The sequence below is a fragment of the Haliotis rufescens genome, unplaced genomic scaffold (genome assembly GCF_023055435.1).
Source record: "Haliotis rufescens isolate VD_foot unplaced genomic scaffold, xgHalRufe1.0.p SCAF_21, whole genome shotgun sequence".
NCBI classification, from domain to species: domain Eukaryota; kingdom Metazoa; phylum Mollusca; class Gastropoda; order Lepetellida; family Haliotidae; genus Haliotis; species Haliotis rufescens.
Window position 1 is genome coordinate 7,211,151 of NW_025963902.1, and position 21,359 is coordinate 7,232,509.

Consider the following 21,359-nt stretch of genomic DNA (forward strand, 5'->3'; position numbering starts at 1 on the left):
GTCGATCAGCTGGCTAACGCAACAGAGCGCGACAACCTCATCGGATGCCGTTATTTGGAAATTCCCCTGATGGTTATAGTTTGATAAAAAATATGTCTCCCCGCAGTGAAAACATGTTCGGATTTCTGAATGCGTGGATTATAAGATGACAGATTGTTTGTTTGTTTTGTTTACCGCCTCACGCAGCAAAATTCCAGCTATATGACGGCGGTCTGTAAATAATCGAGGCTGGGCCAGATAATCCAGTGATTGACATCATGAGCATCGATCCACGCAATTGGAATACGATGACATGCATCAACCAAGTCAGCAAGCCTGACCACCCGATCCCGTTAGTTGGCTCTTACGACAAGCTTAGTCGCATTTTACAGCAAGCAAAACTATTCTACCCCGGATCTTCACGGGCAAGGTGACAGATTGATGTGGATGCTATTGCTGTATTTTATAGGTTGATATTTAATAATATCACGTTATAATATCATGTCAACTGACCTATAATATTTAAAAGAACAATTTGATTTATTTGAAGCCGCAATTAAAACCCCCTTTTCCCATTCCATTGGTTTTGTATACTATCGACTGTCGGATGTTGAATGAACAAGAAGATAAAGTCATCAATATAATCAGATAGAATTAGTGGTAGAACCACTCAGATTGTCTGACAAAGACTGCCAAATTACTCAATAACGTTCATCCCTGCCTCTGGAGGTGTAGAGGATATACAGTGAGTGAGTGAGTGAGTGAGTATTGTTTTACGCCGCTTTTAGCAATATTTCAGCATTATCACGGCAGGGGGACACCAGAAATGGGCTTCACACATTGTACCCATGTCGAGAATCGAACCCGGGTCTTCAGCGTGACGAGCGAACGCTTTAACCACAAGGCTACCCTGACCGCCCCAGAGGATATGTAGCATTCAGCGGTTCCCTTTTGGCATTTCTTGTGTCTGGGGTAATTACTCAATAGAAGACTGGGTTATAAATCCAGTCTGATGCGGTGAATGGACTACATGTTAAGTAATAACCATGGCAACACAGTAAGAGAAGAATGATCTGTTGAGTTGCTAAAAAAACATCGATCAAAGGATTAACCGATAATTTGATTGATAAATCAATGTTATCTTGCGGAGTAGATTTGTCAAAAGTTAGTGTTCATGTACGTAGGTTTACTAAAGCAGACGAAATACACCCATATCTGGGCGTGAAGTGCTTATGTCAAAACAACATACTTTGGTCAAAGGATTAACCGATAGTACGTTGATAGATTGATCATTTGGATTTTTTAATGAACCATGGACATCATGAACATAGTTGTCACGTGTGCTATCTCAGCTGACCAATGAGACTTGGCACATATGTGAAACACCTGAAACAAACTTACGTGGTCATTTGAGAAACGAACACGAATTAAGATACCCCAAAAGGCTCTATATATCGATATGTATCAAAATATTAGATTGTCACAAAGACACGTGACATCGAACAAGTTTCTTTGTACAGCTTGATATGTATGGGATGTTATAGACCATTATCTAGTCTCTGAAATGATCATATCGTACAGGGAAAAAAAATAGTTGTTCAATTATCTTAACAAAAAGATAATAAAAGGGAGCCCAGAGACTCTCTTCATTTGATACTGCAGTAATCTAGACTTGCCAAACATTATAGACTTGCATGGGCTATATTTGATATGTAAGACAGACTAGGGATATTATTCCTCTCTCTGGATATAGACCCGTGAAGATTCCGGGGTAGAATAGGTCTTCAGCAACCGCTGACTTAGTTGATGCATGTCATGGATCCCAATTGCGTGGATCGATGCTCATGATATTAATCACTGGATTGTCTGGTCCAGACTCGATTATTTATAGGCCGCCGTCATGTAGCTGGAATATTGCCGAGTGCGGCGTTAAACAACAAACCAACCAACTTTGTGGATATAGGATATGTATAACTGCCTGATATTATACATATAACTTTTGTCGGTTGTAATTACGATTTTTGCCTTTTGTTTTTATCCATTAACTGTAGCAGAAACCGAGGAGGCCTCAACGGTGACTGTTTTTGTTTTTTTTCATGCGTAAAACTTACCCGCCAATAACGTCCAGCTGTACAAAAGTGATTATGGTTATTATTATCTTAATTAGTAAAACTTGCAACTAAAAATACGGTATTTTGGAAAAATATCATTTCTGATAAAATAAAAATTTCAGAGTACAAGTATTCCGATCATTGCATCAAAATCCTTTCAAGTTATACGTTTTGGGGGGTATTATTAACCGAATCACGGGTAGATTGGTAGAAAATGTACAGCTGGGTGTTATTTCCGGTTTAGTTAATGGGAAAAACACACGGCAAACCTAATTTCTGCAAATAAAAAAATGTCCAAGCAGAAGAGAAAAGACAATTTAAATGGTAAATCGTCAAGTCTGGAAGTAATTTATCTCAAGTTTCCTTGACCAACCAAATTTTTTTATCACCTATTTACGCTGAATTCGCTGAAGGGACTTGCTGTAGTTTTTAACTGTGCAAAAGAGGATGTTTCCCTATTAAGTCGTATATCAGGCCCTCCTATGAATATGAATGAATAATGCCCCTTCCATACAGATTATCCATGATCAGCAATAATATAGTTCAGTAATGTATTTTGTATGCATTATCGATGTATTTTGATGGGAGTCGATTGGAAAACGTATCAGTCATAGAGCTAGATAAATTACTTCACCCATAATTTCATTCATTGTTTACGTCTAAGAACTCAATATCTTGTAATTGCCCAATAATTGGTGATACTATACGGCTTATAACAAAATTATGTCAGTCAACGCAAACAGTAAGGAATTCTTCTGTGGCTGATTGGCACTTAAGCAATAATATTAATTTATATGTATTTTATTAACATACCATTAAGAGATCCCGATGCGTTTGTTTTGGCTACCACACAGTTGCCAAGATTGCTGTGATCTGTTTGGGGATGGGCGAGATGTCAGGCATCTTCAGCGTGGTCGGAGACCATGCCTGACTACTGCCCATTTAATAATCTGTGATACTGACCCTGAAACAAATATATCCAAAAAAAGCCCAAGCAAGTCTATATTAGTAGGCAAGTCTAGATTACTGCAGTATCAGGAAATGACGAGAGTATCTTTGCTCCTTTTTATTATATTTTCTATGAACAGAACTTAACAACTGTTTGACTAGATGTTAGTCTACCCATATATTTGCTATAACTGATTTAAGAAAACACGTCTTCTACTTTTAGATAACAAATTCTGATGCTCAATGCCATGAATTTTATGCTTAAAAATGTTAAAGTCAAGAATTCGAGTCAGACAAACCAAAAGAAACTACTTAGCTTATCGCTTATTGGTGTATCTCCGCAATGTCCCTCACGCTGTCTGTTTCCGGAAGAAAGTGTTCTTATGTAAGTGAGATCGGCTTCTGACGGATACAGCCGAAGTTATTCCGCTGCATTTGACCTAGTTTCCCATAGAAGCTGTGCACATATTTCGCTAATGACCGCTGTCAAATCCGATATTGTTCTTTTTCATTCGCATAATTAATGAATTCTGTTCCAATTCAGGAGCTACCAATGCGCCTTCATTTTAACCCATTCAACGTTTTTATTCCAAATGCTTAGAGTGAGTGAGTGAGTGAGTTGGGTTTAACGCCGCTTATAACATTATTCCAGTCATATCAAGGCGTGTCAGCTTAATGTGGGAGGAAAGCCAGAAGTGATGCAGGTCTCAGACGTTTACCGCTTTGGTGAAACACACGAGCACGGGTATGGTGCTGACAAACCTAGAAACATAATCGGGGCGAACCGGGATTCGAACCAACAATCATAGGTTTCTTGTGTGCCCAAGGGACGCAACTCTGCACAGCGAATCGCGGCGCCTTAGACGACTCGGCCACCCGTGCCCCCTATCCGCGGTCGAATTCAGCTAACATTGTAAGTTATCATGTAAAAAAGACAGCTCTAAATATATAAAAATACATGGTCAGTTTTAATTAATGGATTGATGTACATTTAAACGAAAACATACAAAATTACAGCTGCCATGTGATTCATTCTGCACTGAAGGCTGCGAAAACTGCTTGTGATTTGGTATGTTTGAACCTGTGTGTAGCTCGCAAAGCCGGGAAGTCATACACAAAGGCAACACTCAAATTTAAGTGACAGTACGGCAAAGATTTCTAAATGACGTCGCGAATGATATCCATGGTAGATCATTTCATAACGGCTTCTTATGGTGTCTCGTTTGACAGTGATCCATTTATCCATTTAACCGCACTGACCCAATCCCTAGTTTTCTCTCCTGGAGACCAGCCTTTGGCTGCGCTTGCGAAGCACTGATACAGGCAATTCCATAACGGCGGCCTCCATGAGACAAAGAAAAATGGCCTAGCCTAATAGCCTAATGGTTAAAGCGTTCGCTCGTCACGCCGAAGACCTGGGTTCGATTCCCGACATGGGTACAATGTGTGAAGCCCATTTCTTGTGTCCCCCGCCGTGATGTTGCTGGAATATTCCAAAAAGCGGCGTAAAACCATACTGACTCACTGTTTATAAATGGACTGGACTGTGACGTCGTTTGAGGGCGCTAATATAACCTTATAATGGTGTACTTAGAAATCAGAAGACATGAAAAGGCACATGGCGATTCACTGTGGAATCAAGCCTCACCAGTGCACTGTTTGTAAGAAAACATTATCAGGTCATTTGCAGAAACATAATTTTTTAATTTTTTATGCTGATTCACACAGGAGTCAAACCTTATCAATGTGTAGAATGTGGGAAAGGGTTCACACAGTCAGGCAGCCTGCAGAAACACATGAATGTACACAGCAGAAGCAACCCTTATCAGTGTGTAGAATGTGGGAAAGGGTTCACACAGTCAGGTAGCCTGCAGAAACACATGATGATTTATAGTGTTTATAAATTGACTGGACTGTGACGTCACACAATTCGCGAAAAATCGCGTTGAATATGGCCGTTTGAGGGCGCTAATATAACCTTATAATGGTATACTTAGAAATACTAAATAGTGTACGAAATGTGTCATTTTTCTGGGTACGAATATTCCACTGGTACGAAATGTCTGGTGTTTTCCCGCAGTGCTAATTCCTTTGGAGTATGAAATTACCACAAACAGCTATTATCAGTGTGTTAAATGTGGGAAAAACATTAACAAAATCAGGTCTTACATCATGATCCATAACACATCACCAACTTGTGTATACTTTGTTTGTTGTTTAACGCCGCACTCAGCAATATTCCAGCTATATGACGGCGATCTGTAAATAATCGAGTATGGACCAGACAATCCAGTGATTAATATCATGGGCATCGATCGATCCACGCAATTGGGATCCATGACATGCATCAACCAAGTCAGCGAACCTGACCACCCGAACCCGTTAGTCGCCTTTTACGGCAAACATGGGTTGCTGAAGACCTATTATACCCCGGATCTTCACGGGTCTCAGCCCTCGTTATTGTTGGTGTTCTTGTGGAAACATCTTTTGAAAATGCATTATCATGCTAAAAGACAACTCTTTTGTTTTCAGTGAACACCATAACATCCACAAGTTAACAATGGAAGTACAAAGCCAACCACAGAATTCTGGCTCTGTTTCTGAAACATGTGTAGTCAGTGACTGTGAGAGAGAATTGCTGGAAATTACTGACACTCAGGAAACAGGTGATCTCAAGGAACACAAAGATTGTGGTGGTCCAGAAGATCAGTCAACGTGTAGTGCATGCGGGAAAACATTTATTAAATCAGAAGACATGAAAAGGCACATGGCGATTCACTGTGGAATCAAGCCTCACCAGTGCACTGTTTGTAAGAAAACATTATCAGTTCATCTGCAGAAACATATGCTGATTCACACTGGAGTCAAACCTTATCAGTGTGTAGAATGTAGGAAAGGGTTCACACAGTCAGGTAGCCTGCAGAAACACATGATGATTCATAGTGGAATCAAGTCTCATCAGTGCATCGTGTGTGAGAAAACATTTACATTATCATGTCATCTGCAGAAACATATGCTGATTCACACTGGAATCAAACCTTATCAGTGTGTAGAATGTGGGAAAGGGTTCACACAGTCAGGCAGCCTGCAGAAACACATGAACGTACACAGTAGAAGCAACCCTTATCAATGTGTTGAATGTGGTAAAAGGTTTAGAGGTTCAGGACATCTGCAGGCACACATGAGGATTCACAGTGGAATTAAGCCTTATCCGTGCATTGTGTGTGAGAAAACATTTACACAATCGGGTCAGCTGCAGTCACACATGAGGATTCACACTGGAATCAAACCTTATCAGTGTGTTGAATGTGGGAAGGGATTTACACGATCAAATACCCTGCAGAAACACATGAGGATTCACAGTGGAGACAAGCCTTATCAGTGTAATGTATGTGAGAAAACATTTACACGATCAGGTACTCTGAAGAATCACATGGCGATTCACACTGGAATCAGACCTTATCAGTGTGTTGAATGTGGAAAAGAATTTACAGTATCAAGTAACATGAAGAAACACATGAGGATTCACAGTGGAGTCAGACCTTATCAGTGTAATGTATGTGAGAAAACATTTACACGATCAGGTACTCTGAAGAATCACATGGCGATTCACACTGGAATCAGACCTTATCAGTGTGTTGAATGTGGAAAAGAATTTACAGTATCAAGTAACATGAAGAAACACATGAGGATTCACAGTGGAGTCAAGCCCTATCCGTGTAATATATGTCAGAAATCATTTACACGATCAGGTACTCTGGAGAGGCACATGGCGATTCACAGTGGACTCAGACCGTATCAGTGTGTTGAATGTGGGAAAGCATTTAGACATTCATATCACCTGAAGACACACATGATGATTCACAGTGGAATCAAGCCTCATCAGTGTGTTGAATGCGGGAAAACATTTGCACAATCAAGTAATCTGCAGAAACACATCAGAATTCACAGTGAAGTCAAGCCTTATCAGTGTAATATATGTCAGAAATCATTTACACGATCAGGTACCTTGGAGAGGCACATGGCGATTCACAGTGGACTCAGACCGTATCAGTGTGTTGAATGCGGGAAAGCATTTAGACATTCATATCACCTGAAGACACACATGATGATTCACAGTGGAATCAAGCCTCATCAGTGTGTTGAATGCGGGAAAACATTTGCACAATCAAGTAATCTGCAGAAACACATCAGAATTCACAGTGAAGTCAAGCCTTATCCGTGTAATATATGTGAGAAAACATTTACAGTATCAGGTACTCTGAAGAATCACATGGCGATTCACACTGGAATGAGACCTCATCAGTGTGTTGAATGCGGGAAAGCATTTGCACAATCAGGTAACCTGAAGACACACATGATGATGCACAGTGGAGTCAAGCCTTATCAGTGTGTTGTGTGTGATAAGTGGTTCACACACTCAAGTAGCCTGCAGAAACACATGACCATTCATAGTGCTAGCAAGCCGTATCAGTGTGATGTGTGTGGTAAAGCGTTTACATACTCAAATAGCCTGAAGCGACACCTGACCATTCATAGTGGAAGCAAGCCTTAGCAGTGTGTTCGATGTGGGAAAATATTTTGACACTCAGGTACTCTGCATACACAAGTGATGATTCACAATGGAATCAAACCTTTACGAGTGCATTATTTGTGGGTAAGGATTGACACACCCAGGTAATCTGCAGAAACACAACGATTCACCGTGGAATCCAACTTATCAGTGTGTTGAATGTAGCGAGGGATGTAACATAACACGTTACATAGTTGAGGAATAAAGATTTACAAAGTGTACAAAATGGCTCTGACGCTCGGGACCTTTTCACAGTGTGATGCTGGTCATGTTTGCCTGTCTCGGTCTGTCGTCTGTCTACCGCCTCTGAAACCACCTCCGTATTTAAGGGGTGGCAGGGCTTTGCCCGTTGACCTTGAGGCCCAGAGTTTGCCTCGTGGAGGACGTAAGCAAGTTCATATTCTTGCTGCGTAGGGGATATTTAAATCCAATGCTATCTATCTCGGTCGTTAATAATCCTCTGGCCATGTAGTGACCACATGTTTACACCACGTGCTCTTGGACAGGGATAAATCAAAGGCTATCTTATCTTCCTTACATGTAGTCATACAGCAACTCTGTATGTTGCAGAGTTGACCAGTAATTAGCCTGTCCAGAACAAGACAATAAACTAACTGCCATCGTCTACAACCCTGCTTTGACAAACAAGGTAGTTAGCCTGTTTAATTAGTGTGCTGATTGTTCTTATACACCACTAGACTCTTGGTCAAAACAAGGCAATTAACATATTTGCTGTGACCTGCAACCCGTGCCCACTTAAATTATTACTGAACCATTGTGACAAGTTCACGTAACATTAACCCGTGAAGATCCGGGGTAGAATAGGTCTCCAGCAACCCGTGCTTGCCGTAAAAGGCGACTATGCTTGTCGTAAGAGGCGACAAACGGGATCGGGTGGTCAGGATTTGGTTGACGCATGTCATCGTGTCCCAATTGCGTGGATCGATGCTCATGATGTCAATCTCTGGATTGTCTGTTCCAGCCTCGATTATTTACAGACCGCCGTCATATAGCTTGACTATTGCTGAGTGCGGCGTTAAACAACAAACAAATAAACAAAAAATAACCAAATTTTCAGTGAGACATTTTCCATAGAGTGTGAATAAGTTTTCATGGAACCATAAATTCTTTGTATGGATTAATGTTACACTTCAAAAGTGTATCGTACGGCTGCAAAGTACGACAACACGGGGATGCCACTTTATGCTGTGGTCTAGTGGCCGGATGCAGATAGATATCCCTGACCGCTAACCTCATCCGGTCACCGGGCGGTCACCCACAGGTCACCCAGGGACTCCAGCGACCTACATACATACATACATTAATATATTGTGTCTGTCAACATGCACTACACGTTCTTGACTCTACGTCCCCTACGTCGTTACACAATACAATGGCATTTATACAAAACAGTTATTTCAATATAAAACACGTTATTAATTTATATATAATACTTATCACTCACTTCTGTATACAATACGATGCTTGTCGTAAGAGGAGACAAACGGGATCGGATGGTAAGGCGCGCTGATTTGGTAGATGCATGTCATCGTGCCCCAATTGCGTGGATCGATGCTCATGATATCAATCACTGGATTGTCTGGTAAAGACTAGATTATTTACAGACCGCCGTCATATAGCTGGAATATTGAGTGCGGCGTTAAACACCAAACAAACAAACAAACGAAACTTAATATTTAAAAAAAACCAATTATACAATATTTATCAATACGATATATGTAGCATTTATGAATTTGGAGGCAAGAGTTATCGGAACTAAAACAAACATAAAGCACATCAAATAAAGCTAACTGATAGATAAATTCATACATAAGATATTTATGACGTTGAAGAGCACGAGTATGTTTACGCCGCTTTTTGCAATACCCCAGGAAGGGGGGGGGGGGGGACTTTATACATTGTACACATGAACGGAATCGAACCCGGGTCTTCGGCTTGACGAGCGAACCCTTTCACCACCAGGCTACCCTACCGCCCCTTTTTGATATTGTTGGCAATAGGTATCTCAACTAAAACTCAAGCAAATGAAATAAAGTTAATCTAAAAATAAACGACGATTAGCAGTTTTACAATAAAACACTGCAGGGAGAATAAACCGCCAGTCGATTATTTCTTACATGAGATATCAATATTATGTTCAGCCTCTTTAAGGATGTTACTAAACCGTACAAACTTGAAATATATTTACCCGTATTTACATAATGATGAAGGGAATCCGACCTCGGCAATGTCGGACAAGTCCATTTTGCGAACAGGTGGGATAAGTTTGGTATTTCCCGCATATTCTCACATTCCTAACGTCAGTTGTCTAATACCGATTGTCATATCTCTTCCACTTTTTGATGCGATCGTTCGACCCCTGAGTTTATCTGCGTAGCCTAGCTAAGAAAATATGAATCATATATTGATGGGTTTATCAATTTGAAACATCAATGCACCTTAATGAAAACTAAATAAGTTCTTTACAAACTTCATTAAAGCAAGAGATGCGAGTACAATGAATGTTACCACAAAAAAATAAAATAAATAGGAATATTAATACCATTACCATTTCTACTCTTTGTTTTCAGTATTTGTCATAAAAACACAAATCCGCATAGAAATAGGTGTTCGATTAACTAAGTTATAGAAAAACAGACCGGTCCCCTGCCTCTACCGAGGTGGTCGGTGGGGTAGCCTGGTGGTGAAGGGGTTCGCTCGTCACGCCCAATACCAAGGTTCTATTCCATACATGGGTACAATGTGTGAAGTACATTTCTGGTGTCCTCCGACGTGATATTGCAGGAATAGTGCTAAAAGCGGCGTAAAACTATACTCACTCACTCGCTGTTGAGGCAGAGCCCATATTAGGTACATATGTATATCGACTCTGGTTGAAGCGAAAGACAGGATGTATTCTTAAAATAGTAACACAACCCCACCAGCGCTCGTCATAACGTGCAGGAAGCACAGCCGGGAGGTCGTGCACAGGCAACAACCGAATGTAAGTAATTACAAGATTACAATATTACATGGCTTCGAAGTTAGATGATTTGACAGCGTCTGCTTAGAGAAATGCGTCTCCTTTCTTTGTGATCGTGGCTATTTATCCATTTTAACTCACTATCCCCTGTGTTTCTCTCCTGGAGACCTGGTTGTCTAGGTAGGCAGCGCGTGCGCTTCAGTGATACAGCCACGACTCAACAATGGCGGCTTCCATTCGATATGGACACGTGGCGCACGCTTTATCAGCTGTTTATGTATTTACTACGGAAAGACGCTAGAACGGGAGCTTAGAAAATGTCCGTGGCATCATGAATACTGTTGCAACGTGTATGTCAGGAGAATAACGTCCATTTTTACTTATATTATAAATAAAGGGAAACTACACTCTGGCTTCTATCCGACTGCCTCACACCACCAGCAATGACTCATATTTTTACCCGCAGTGAAAACATGTTCGGATTTCTGAATGCGTGGATTATAAGATGACAGATTGTTTGTTTTTTTGTTTACCGCTGCACGCAGTAAAATTCCAGCTATACGACGGCGGTCTGTAAATAATCGAGGCTGGGCCAGATAATCCAGTGATTGACATCATGAGCATCGATCCGCGCAACTGGAATACGATGACATGCATCAACCAAGTCAGCGAGCCTGACCACCCGATCCCGTTAGTCGGCTCTTACGACAAGCTTAGTCGCATTTTACATATTGGTGACATATTGATTTGGATACCATTTCTGTATTTTATAGGTTGATCTTTAATAATATCACGTTATAATATCATGTCAACAGACCCATACTATTAAAAAGAACAATTTGATTTATTTGAAGCCGCAATTAAAACCCCATTTTCCCATTCCATGGGTTTTGTATACTATCGACTGTCGGATGCTGAAGGAACAAGAAGATAAAGTCATCAATATAATCAGATAGAATTAGTGGTAGAGCCACTCAGATTGTCTGACAAAGACTGCCAAATTACTCAATAACGTTCATCCCTGCCTCTAGGGGTGTAGAGGATATACAGTGAGTGAGTGAGTACGGTTTTACGCCGCTTTTAGCAATTTTCCCGCAATATCACGGCGGGGGACACCAGGAATGGGCTTCACACATTGTACCCATGTCGAGAAACGAACCCGGGTCTTCAGCGTGACGAGCGAACGCTTTAACCACGAGGCTACCCGAACGCCCCTCAACCTGATAATAGCTTCGCACTGCTGTTTAAAGTCATTTTCTTTATTTTCAAATACCCCGGGTTATACACACTTTACTGAGGTTTATAGGATAAACTGGGCTTTGAATGGAACAGTAACCCTTTAGCGGTTTATTACACACCTCTAGATCTTCCGAGGTCAGTAAAACAAATTTTGTTCGCTCAGTTTTCAATGTAAGTGTACTGGGTTTGAGCTGGCATTGCGCAGCTATATCACTTAACCCATTTGATTGTAGTTTATCTCCACACCTTGGAACAGGTAAATTATGGATTTTATAAACTTCATATCTTCCATTAATATCCAGCAGAGGAATTTTTCGCACGTCACGCCGAAGATCCGGGTTCGATTCCCGACATGGGTACAATGTGTGAAGCTGCTTTCGTGTGATATATAGCAATCAGCGGTTCCCTTTTGGCATTTCTTGTGTCTGGGGTAATTAGTCAATAGAAGACTGGGTTATAAATCCAGTCTGATGCGGTGAATGGACTACATGTTAAGTAATAACCATGGCAACACAGTAAGAGAAGAATGATCAGTTGAGTTCCTGAAAAAACATCGATCAAAGGATTAACCGATAATTTGATTGATAAATCAATGTTATCTTGCGGAGTAGATTTGTCAAAAGTTAGTGTTCATGTACGTAGGTTTACTAAAGCAGACGAAATACACCCATATCTGGGCGTGAAGTGCTTATGTCAAAACAACATACTTTGGTCAAAGGATTAGCCGATAGTACGTTGATTGATTGATCATTTGGATTTTTTAAAGAACCATGGACATCATGAACATAGTTGTCACGTGTGCTATCTCAGCTGACCAATGAGACTTGACACCTATGTGAAACACCTGAAACAAACTTACGTGGTCATTTGAGAAACGAACACGAATCTATATATCGATATGTATCAAAATATTAGATTGTCACAAAGACACGTGACATCGATCAAGTTTCTTTGTACAGCTTGATATGTATGGGATGTTATAGACCATCATCTAGTCTCTGAAATGATCATATCGTACAGGGAAAAAAAATAGTTGTTCAATTATCTTAACAAAAAGATAATAAAAGGGAGCCCAGAGACTCTCTTCATTTGATACTGCAGTAATCTAGACTTGCCAAACATTATAGACTTGCATGGGCTATATTTGATTTGTAAGACAGACTAGGGATATTATTCCTCTCTCTGGATATAGACCCGTAAAGATTCCGGGGTAGAATAGGTCTTCAGCAACCCATGCTTGCCGTAAAAGGTGACTAACGGGATCGGGTGGTCTGGCCCGCTGACTTAGTTGATGCATGTCATGGATCCCAATTGCGTGGATCGATGCGCGTGATATTAATCACTGGATTGTCTGGTCCAGACTCGATTATTTACAGACTGCCGTCATATAGCTGGAATATTGCTGAATGCGGCGTTAAACAACAAACCAACCTACTTTGTGGATATAGGATATGTATAACTGCCTGATATTATACATATAACTTTTGTCGGTTGTAATTACGATTTTTGCATTTTGTTTTTATCCATTAACTGCAGCAGAAACCGAGAGGCCTCAGCGGTGACTGGTCATTTCTTATTCATACGTAAAACTTACCCGCCAATAACGTCCAGCTGTACAAAAGTGATTATGGTTAATATTATCTTATTTAGTAAAACTTGCAACTAAAAATACGGTATTTTTGAAAATATCATTTCTGATAAAATAAAAATTTCAGAATACAAGTATTCCGAACATTGCATCAAAATCCTTTCAAGTTATACGTTTTGGGGGGTATTATTAACCGAATCACGGGTAGATTGGTAGAAAATGTACAGCTAGGTGTTATTTCCGGTTTAGTTAATGGGAAAAACACACGGCAAACCTAATTTCTGCAAATAAAAAAATGTCCAGCAGAAGAGAAAAGACAATTTAAATGGTACATCGTCAAGTCTGTAAGTAATTTATCTCAAGTTTCATTGATCAAAAAAAATTTATCACCTGTTTACGCTGAATTCGCTGAAGGGACTTGATGTAGTTTTTCACTGTGCATAAGATGATGTTTCTCTTAGAAGTCGTATATCAGGCCCTCCTATGAATATGAATGAAAAATGCCCCTTCCATACAGATAATCCATGATCAGCAATAATATAGTTCAGTAATGTATTTTGTATGCATTATCTATGTATTTTGATGGGAGTCGATTGGAAAACGTATCAGTCATAGAGCTAGATAAATTACTTCGCCCATAATTTTATTCATTGTTTACGTCTAAGAACTCAATATCTTGTATTTGCCCAATAATTGGTGATACTATACGGCTTATAACAAAATTATGTCAGTCAACGCCAGCAGTAAGGAATTCTTCTGTGGCTGATTGGCACTTAAGCAATAATATTAATTTATAAGTACAGTAAACTACGGTTATAATGAACACGCTTATAACGAACTGACGGATATAACGAACTTACTTTTTTGGTCCCGACTATTTGCTGTAGTTATGCTGTATATATGCTTATAACGAACTACGGTTATAACGAACTAAAATTAGTAGTCCCTTTGAGTTCGTTATAACCGTACTTTACTGTATTTTATTAACATACCATTACGAGATCCCGATGCGTTTGTTTTGGCTACCAAACAGTTGCCAAGATTGCTGGGATCTGTTGGGGGATGGGCGAGATGTCAGGCATCTTCAGCGTGGTCGGAGACCATGCCTGACTACTGCCCATTTAATAGTCTGTGATACTGACCCTGAAACAAATATATCCAAAAAAAGCCCAAGCAAGTCTATATTAGTAGGCAAGTCTAGATTACTGCAGTATCAGGAAATGACGAGAGTATCTTTGCTCCTTTTTATTATATTTTCTATGAACAGAACTTAACAACTGTTTGACTAGATGTTAGTCTACCCATATATTTGCTATAACTGATTTAAGAAAACACGTCTTCTACTTTTAGATAACAGATTCTGATGCTCAATGCCATGAATTTTATGCTTAAAAATGTTAAAGTCAAGAATTCGAGTCAGACAAACCAAAAGAAACTACTTAGCTTATCGCTTATTGGTGTATCTCCGCAATGTCCCTCACGCTGTCTGTTTCCGGAAGAAAGTGTTCTTATGTAAGTGAGATCGGCTTCTGACGGATACAGCCGAAGTTATTCCGCTGCATTTGACCTAGTTTCCCATAGAAGCTGTGCACATATTTCGCTAATGACCGCTGTCAAATCCGATATTGTTCTTTTTCATTCGCATAATTAATGCATTCGGTTCCAATTCAGGAGCTACCAATGCGCCTTCATTTTAACCCATTCAACGTTTTTATTCCAAATGCTTAGAGTGAGTGAGTTGGGTTCAACGCCGCTTTTAACATTATTCCAGTCATATCACGGCGTGTCAGCTTAATGTGGGAGGAAAGCCCGAAGTGATGCAGGTCTCAGACGTTTACCACTTTGGTGAAACCCACGAGCACGGGTATGGTGCTGACAAACCTAGAAACATAATCAGGGCGAACCGGGATTCGAACCCACAATCATAGGTTTCTGGCGTGCCCAAGGGACGCAACTCTGCACAGCGAATCGCGGCGCCTTAGACGACTCGGCCACCCGTGCCCCCTATCCGCGGTCGAATTCAGCTAACATTGTAAGTTATCATGTAAAAAAAGACAGCTCTAAATATATAAAAGTACATGGTCAGTTTTAATTAATGGATTGATGTACATTTAAAACAAAACATACAAAATTACAGCTGCCATGTGATTCATTCTGCACTGAAGGCTGCGAAAACTGCTTGTGATTTGGTATGTTTGAACCTGTATGTAGCTCGCAAAGCCGGGAAGTCATACACAAAGGCAACACTCAAATTTAAGTGACAGTACGGCAAAGATTACAAAATGACGTCGCGAATGATATCCATGGTAGATCATTTCATACTTATGGAGTGGTGTCTCGTTTGACAGTGATCCATTTATCCATTTAACCGCACTGACCCAATCCCTAGTTTTCTCTCCTGGAGACCAGCCTTTGGCTGCGCTTGCGAAGCACTGATACAGGCAATTCCATAACGGCGGCCTCCATGAGACAAAGAAAAATGGCCTAGCCTAATAGCCTAATGGTTGAAGCGTTCGCTCGTCACGCCGAAGACCTGGGTTCGATTCCCGACATGGGTACAATGTGTGAAGCCCATTTCTTGTGTCCTCCGCCGTGATGTTGCTGGAATATTCCAAAAAGCGGCGTAGAACCATACTGACTCACTGTTTATAAATGGACTGGACTGTGACGTCGTTTGAGGGCGCTAATCTAACCTTATAATGGTGTACTTAGAAATCAGAAGACATGAAAAGGCACATGGCGATTCACTGTGAGATCAAGGCTCACTAGTGCACTGTTTGTAAGAAAACATTATCAGGTCATCTGCAGAAACATAATTTTTTTTTTTTATGCTGATTCACACTGGAGTCAAACCTTATCAGTGTGTAGAATGTGGGAAAGGGTTCACATGGTCAGGCAGCCTGCAGAAACACATGAATGTACACAGTAGAAGCAACCCTTATCAGTGTGTAGAATGTAGGAAAGGGTTCACACAGTCAGGTAGCCTGCAGAAACACATGATGATTCATAGTGTTTATAAATTGACTGGACTGTGACGTCACACATGGCCGTTTGAGGGCGCTAATATAACCTTATAATGGTATACTTAGAAATACTAAATAGTGTACGAAATGTGTCATTTTTCTGGGTACGAATATTCCACTGGTACGAAATGTCTGGTGTTTTCCCGCAGTACTAATTCGTTTGGGGTATGAAATTACCACAAACAGCTATTATCAGTGTGTTAAATGTGGGAAAAACATGAACAAAATCAGGTCTTACATCATGATCCATAACACATCACCAACTTGTGTATAGTTTGTTTGTTGTTTAACGCCGCACTCAGCAATATTCCAGCTATATGACGGCGGTCTGTAAATAATCGAGTATGGACCAGACAATCCAGTGATTAATATCATGGGCATCGATCGATCCACGCAATTGGGATCCATGACATGCATCAACCAAGTCAGCGAACCTTACCACCCGAACCCGTTAGTCGCCTTTTACGGCAAACATGGGTTGCTGAAGACCTATTATACCCCGGATCTTCACGGGTCTCAGCCCTCGTTATTGTTGGTGTTCTTGTGGAAACATCTTTTGAAAATGCATTATCATGATAAAAGACAACTCTTTTGTTTTCAGTGAACACCATAACATCCACAAGTTAACAATGGAAGTACAAAGCCAACCACAGAATCCTGGCTCTGTTTCTGAAACATGTGTAGTCAGTGACTGTGAGAGAGAATTGCTGGAAATTACTGACACTCAGGAAATAGGTGATCTCAAGGAACACAAAGATTGTGGTGGTCCAGAAGATCAATCAACGTGTAGTGCATGCGGGAAAACATTTATTAAATCAGAAGACATGAAAAGGCACATGGCGATTCACTGTGGAATCAAGCCTCACCAGTGCACTGTTTGTAAGAAAACATTATCAGGTCATCTGCAGAAACATATGCTGATTCACACTGGAGTCAAACCTTATCAGTGTGTAGAATGTGGGAAAGGGTTCACACAGTCAGGTAGCCTGCAGAAACACATGATGATTCATAGTGGAATCAAGTCTCATCAGTGCATCGTGTGTGAGAAAACATTTACATTATCATGTCATCTGCAGAAACATATGCTGATTCACACTGGAATCAAACCTTATCAGTGTGTAGAATGTGGGAAAGGGTTCACACAGTCAGGCAGCCTGCAGAAACACATGAACGTACACAGTAGAAGCAACCCTTATCAATGTGTTGAATGTGGTAAAAGGTTTAGAGGTTCAGGACATCTGCAGGCACACATGAGGATTCACAGTGGAATTAAGCCTTATCCGTGCATTGTGTGTGAGAAAACATTTACACAATCGGGTCAGCTGCAGTCACACATGAGGATTCACACTGGAATCAAACCTTATCAGTGTGTTGAATGTGGGAAGGAATTTACACGATCAAATTACCTGCAGATACACTTGAGGATTCACAGTGGAGTCAAGCCTAATCAGTGTAATATATGTGAGAAAACATTTACACGATTAAGTACTCTGAAGAATCACATCAGGATTCACACTGGAATCAAACCTTATCAGTGTGTTGAATGTGGGAAGGGATTGACACGATCAAATACCCTGCAGAAACACATGAGGATTCACAGTGGAGACAAGCCTTATCAGTGTAATGTATGTGAGAAAACATTTACACGATCACGTACTCTGCAGGAACACATGATGATTCACAGTGGACTCAGACCTTATCAGTGTAATGTATGTGAGAAAACATTTACACGATCAGGTACTCTGAAGAATCACATGGCGATTCACACTGGAATCAAACCTCATCAGTGTGTTGAATGTGGAAAAGAATTTACAGTATCAAGTAACATGAAGAAACACATGAGGATTCACAGTGGAGTCAAGCCCTATCCGTGTAAAATATGTCAGAAATCATTTACACGATCAGGTACTTTGGAGAGGCACATGGCGATTCACAGTGGACTCAGACCGTATCAGTGTGTTGAATGTGGGAAAGCATTTAGACATTCATATCACCTGAAGTCACACATGATGATTCACAGTGGAATCAAGCCTCATCAGTGTGTTGAATGCGGGAAAACATTTGCACAATCAAGTAATCTGCAGAAACACATCAGAATTCACAGTGAAGTCAAGCCTTATCAGTGTAATATATGTGAGAAAACATTTACAGTATCAGGTACTCTGAAGAAGCACATGGCGATTCACACTGGAATGAGACCTCATCAGTGTGTTGAATGCGGGAAAGCATTTGCACAATCAGGTAACCTGAAGACACACATGATGATTCACAGTGGAATCAAGCCTTATCAGTGTTTTGAATGTGGTAAAGAATTTTCAAGGTCAGGTCTCCTGCAGGGACACATGTCGGTTCACACTGGAATCAAGCCTTATCAGTGTCCTGAATGTGGGAAATGGTTTACACAACTATTTAGCTTGAAGAAACACATGAGGATTCACAGCGGAATCAAGCCTTACCAATGCATTGTGTGTGAGAAAACATTTACACTATTAGGTGACCTGCAGAAACACATGAGGATGCACATTGGAATCAAGCCTTATCAGTGTGTTGTGTGTGATAAGTGGTTCACACACTCAAGTAGCCTGCAGAAACACATGACCATTCATAGTGCTAGAAAGCCGTATCAGTGTGATGTGTGTGGTAAAGCGTTTACATACTCAAATAGCCTGAAGCGACACCTGACCATTCATAGTGGAAACAAGCCTTAGCAGTGTGTTCGATGTGGGAAAATATTTTGACACTCAGGTACTCTGCATACACAAGGGATGATTCACAATGGAATCAAACCTTTACGGGTGCATTGTTTGTGGGAAAGGATTGACACACTCAGGTAATCTGCAGAAACACAAGGATTCACCGTGGAATCCAACTTATCAGTGTGTTGAATGTAGCGAGGGATGTAACATCACACGTTTCATAGTTCAGGAATAAAGGTTTACAAAGTGTACAAAATGGCTCTGACGCTCGGGACCTTTTCACAGTGTGATGCTGGTCATGTTTGCCTGTCTCGGTCTGTCGTCTGTCTACCGTCTCTGAAACCACCTCCGTATTTAAGGGGTGGCAGGGCTTTGCCCGTTGACCTTGAGGCCTAGAGTTTGCCTCGTGGAGGACGTAAGCAAGTTCATGTTACTGCGTAGGGGATATTTAAATCCAATGCTATCTATCTCGGTCGTTAATAATCCTCTGGCCATGTAGTGACCACATGTTTACACCACGTGCTCTTGGACAGGGATAAATCAAAGGCTATCTTATCTTCCTTACATGTAGTCATACAGCAACTCTGTATGTTGCAGAGTTGACCAGTAATTAGCCTGTCCAGAACAAGACAATAAACTAACTGTCATCGTCTACAACCCTGCTTTGACAAACAAGGTAGTTAGCCTGTTTAATTAGTGTGCTGATCGTTCTTATACACCACTAGACTCTTGGTCAAAACAAGGCAATTAACATATTTGCTGTGACCTGCAACCTCATTAGGTGTATGTGGCTAACACTATATCACAGTCGCCCCTGCCAATAAGAAGTGAGTGAGTGAGTGAGTTGGGTTTAACGTCGCTTTTAACATTATTCCAGTTATATCTCGGCGTGTCAGCTTAATGTGGGAGGAAAGCCCGAAGTGATGCAGGTCTAAGTCGTTTACCACTTCGGTGAGACCGATGAGCACGGGTATGGTGCTGACAAACCTAGAAACATAATTGGGACGAACCGGGATTCGAACCCACAACCATAGGTTTCCGGCGTGCCCAAGGGACGCAACCCAATAAGAAGTATCCCTTGAAGATTTCTTCGAGCCAATTAACACATTCAAGCCAATTTATCGTTATTAGTTATGGTTCTCTTAATACACTTGTAGATCCTGCAGGGGGCACGGGTGGCCCAGTCGTCTTAGGCGCCGCAATTCTCTGTACAGAGTTGCGTCCCTTGGGCACGCCAGACACCTATGATTGTGGGTTCGAATCCCGGTTCGCCCCGATTATGTTCCTAGATTTATCAGCACCATCCCCGTGCTGTAGACCATGCATAAGGACATGGTTTGATATATTTACCCAAATCGAACAGTTAACAATGAGCATCTGTGTTGACCACCCAGAGTCAAACATTTCCCAATGATTGTGTCAGGCTATTACAACTGTTCTGTCCCCATGGGGAACTATTTCCACCATTATTTTGAGTTAAAGTTCCTTACAATTGTTCTGTACACACAGGAGAACTATTTCCACCATTATTTTGAGTGAAAGTCTCTTTCAATTTTTCTGTACACACAGGAGAAGTATTTCCACCATTATTTTGAGTGAAAGTTCCTTACAATTGTTCTGTACACACAGGAGAACTATTTCCACCATTATTTTGAGTGAAAGTTCCTTACAATTGTTCTGTACACACAGGAGAACTATTTCCACCATTATTTTGAGTGAAAGTTCCTTACAATTGTTCTGTACACACAGGAGAACTATTTCCACCATTATTTTGAGTGAAAGTTCCTTACAATTTTTCACTACACACAGGAGAACTATTTCCACCACTTTACGTCCCTTATGGTTGTTCTTTACACACAGGAGAACCACATCGCACACACAGTTTACACTGATGTGGCTTCCCAAGTCTTGTCATGTTCGGACGTCTAAGTAACATACCCTTTTTGTTACCGTCGGATGGAACAATTCGGCACTCCCTCGGCCTCCCACCAACACCTTTTTAACTCAAAGTTGCCATGTTGTTAATTGGTTTTCCCTCCAACAAGACACAAACCTTTAAGTGGTCATATTGAAGAAAACAGATATTCACAAAATTCTTCTTGTGCCGTGCTTGAATTACTATCTAGTTTCCGCATCATGCATCATATCCACTATAAAATCACACTGACATTTTGACTGCTGGTACCTACTATGACACAATAAAGGTTTAGAAATATTAT

At 40.8% G+C, this 21,359-nt stretch overlaps 1 protein-coding gene across 3 annotated transcripts; it reads left to right on the forward strand.

Moving 5' to 3' along the window:
- The first annotated feature begins 4,548 nt into the window (after positions 1-4,548).
- Positions 4,549-19,811, forward strand: LOC124111511 (zinc finger protein 658B-like). Of its 3 annotated transcripts, none has more exons than XM_048401188.1 (2): positions 4,549-4,717; positions 17,342-19,811. In XM_048401188.1, exons 1-2 carry the CDS (start codon positions 4,645-4,647, stop codon positions 19,150-19,152), a joined length of 1,884 nt encoding a protein of 627 aa, XP_048257145.1. In that variant the 5' UTR covers positions 4,549-4,644; the 3' UTR covers positions 19,153-19,811. The 3 variants fall into 3 exon arrangements, with proteins under 3 accessions (XP_048257145.1, XP_048257146.1, XP_048257144.1); XM_048401189.1 differs by lacking the exon at positions 17,342-19,811 and adding an exon at positions 5,867-8,501 and having other exon boundaries at positions 4,552-4,717; XM_048401187.1 differs by lacking the exon at positions 4,549-4,717 and adding an exon at positions 10,558-10,615 and having other exon boundaries at positions 17,046-19,811.
- The last annotated feature ends 1,548 nt before the right edge of the window (positions 19,812-21,359 follow it).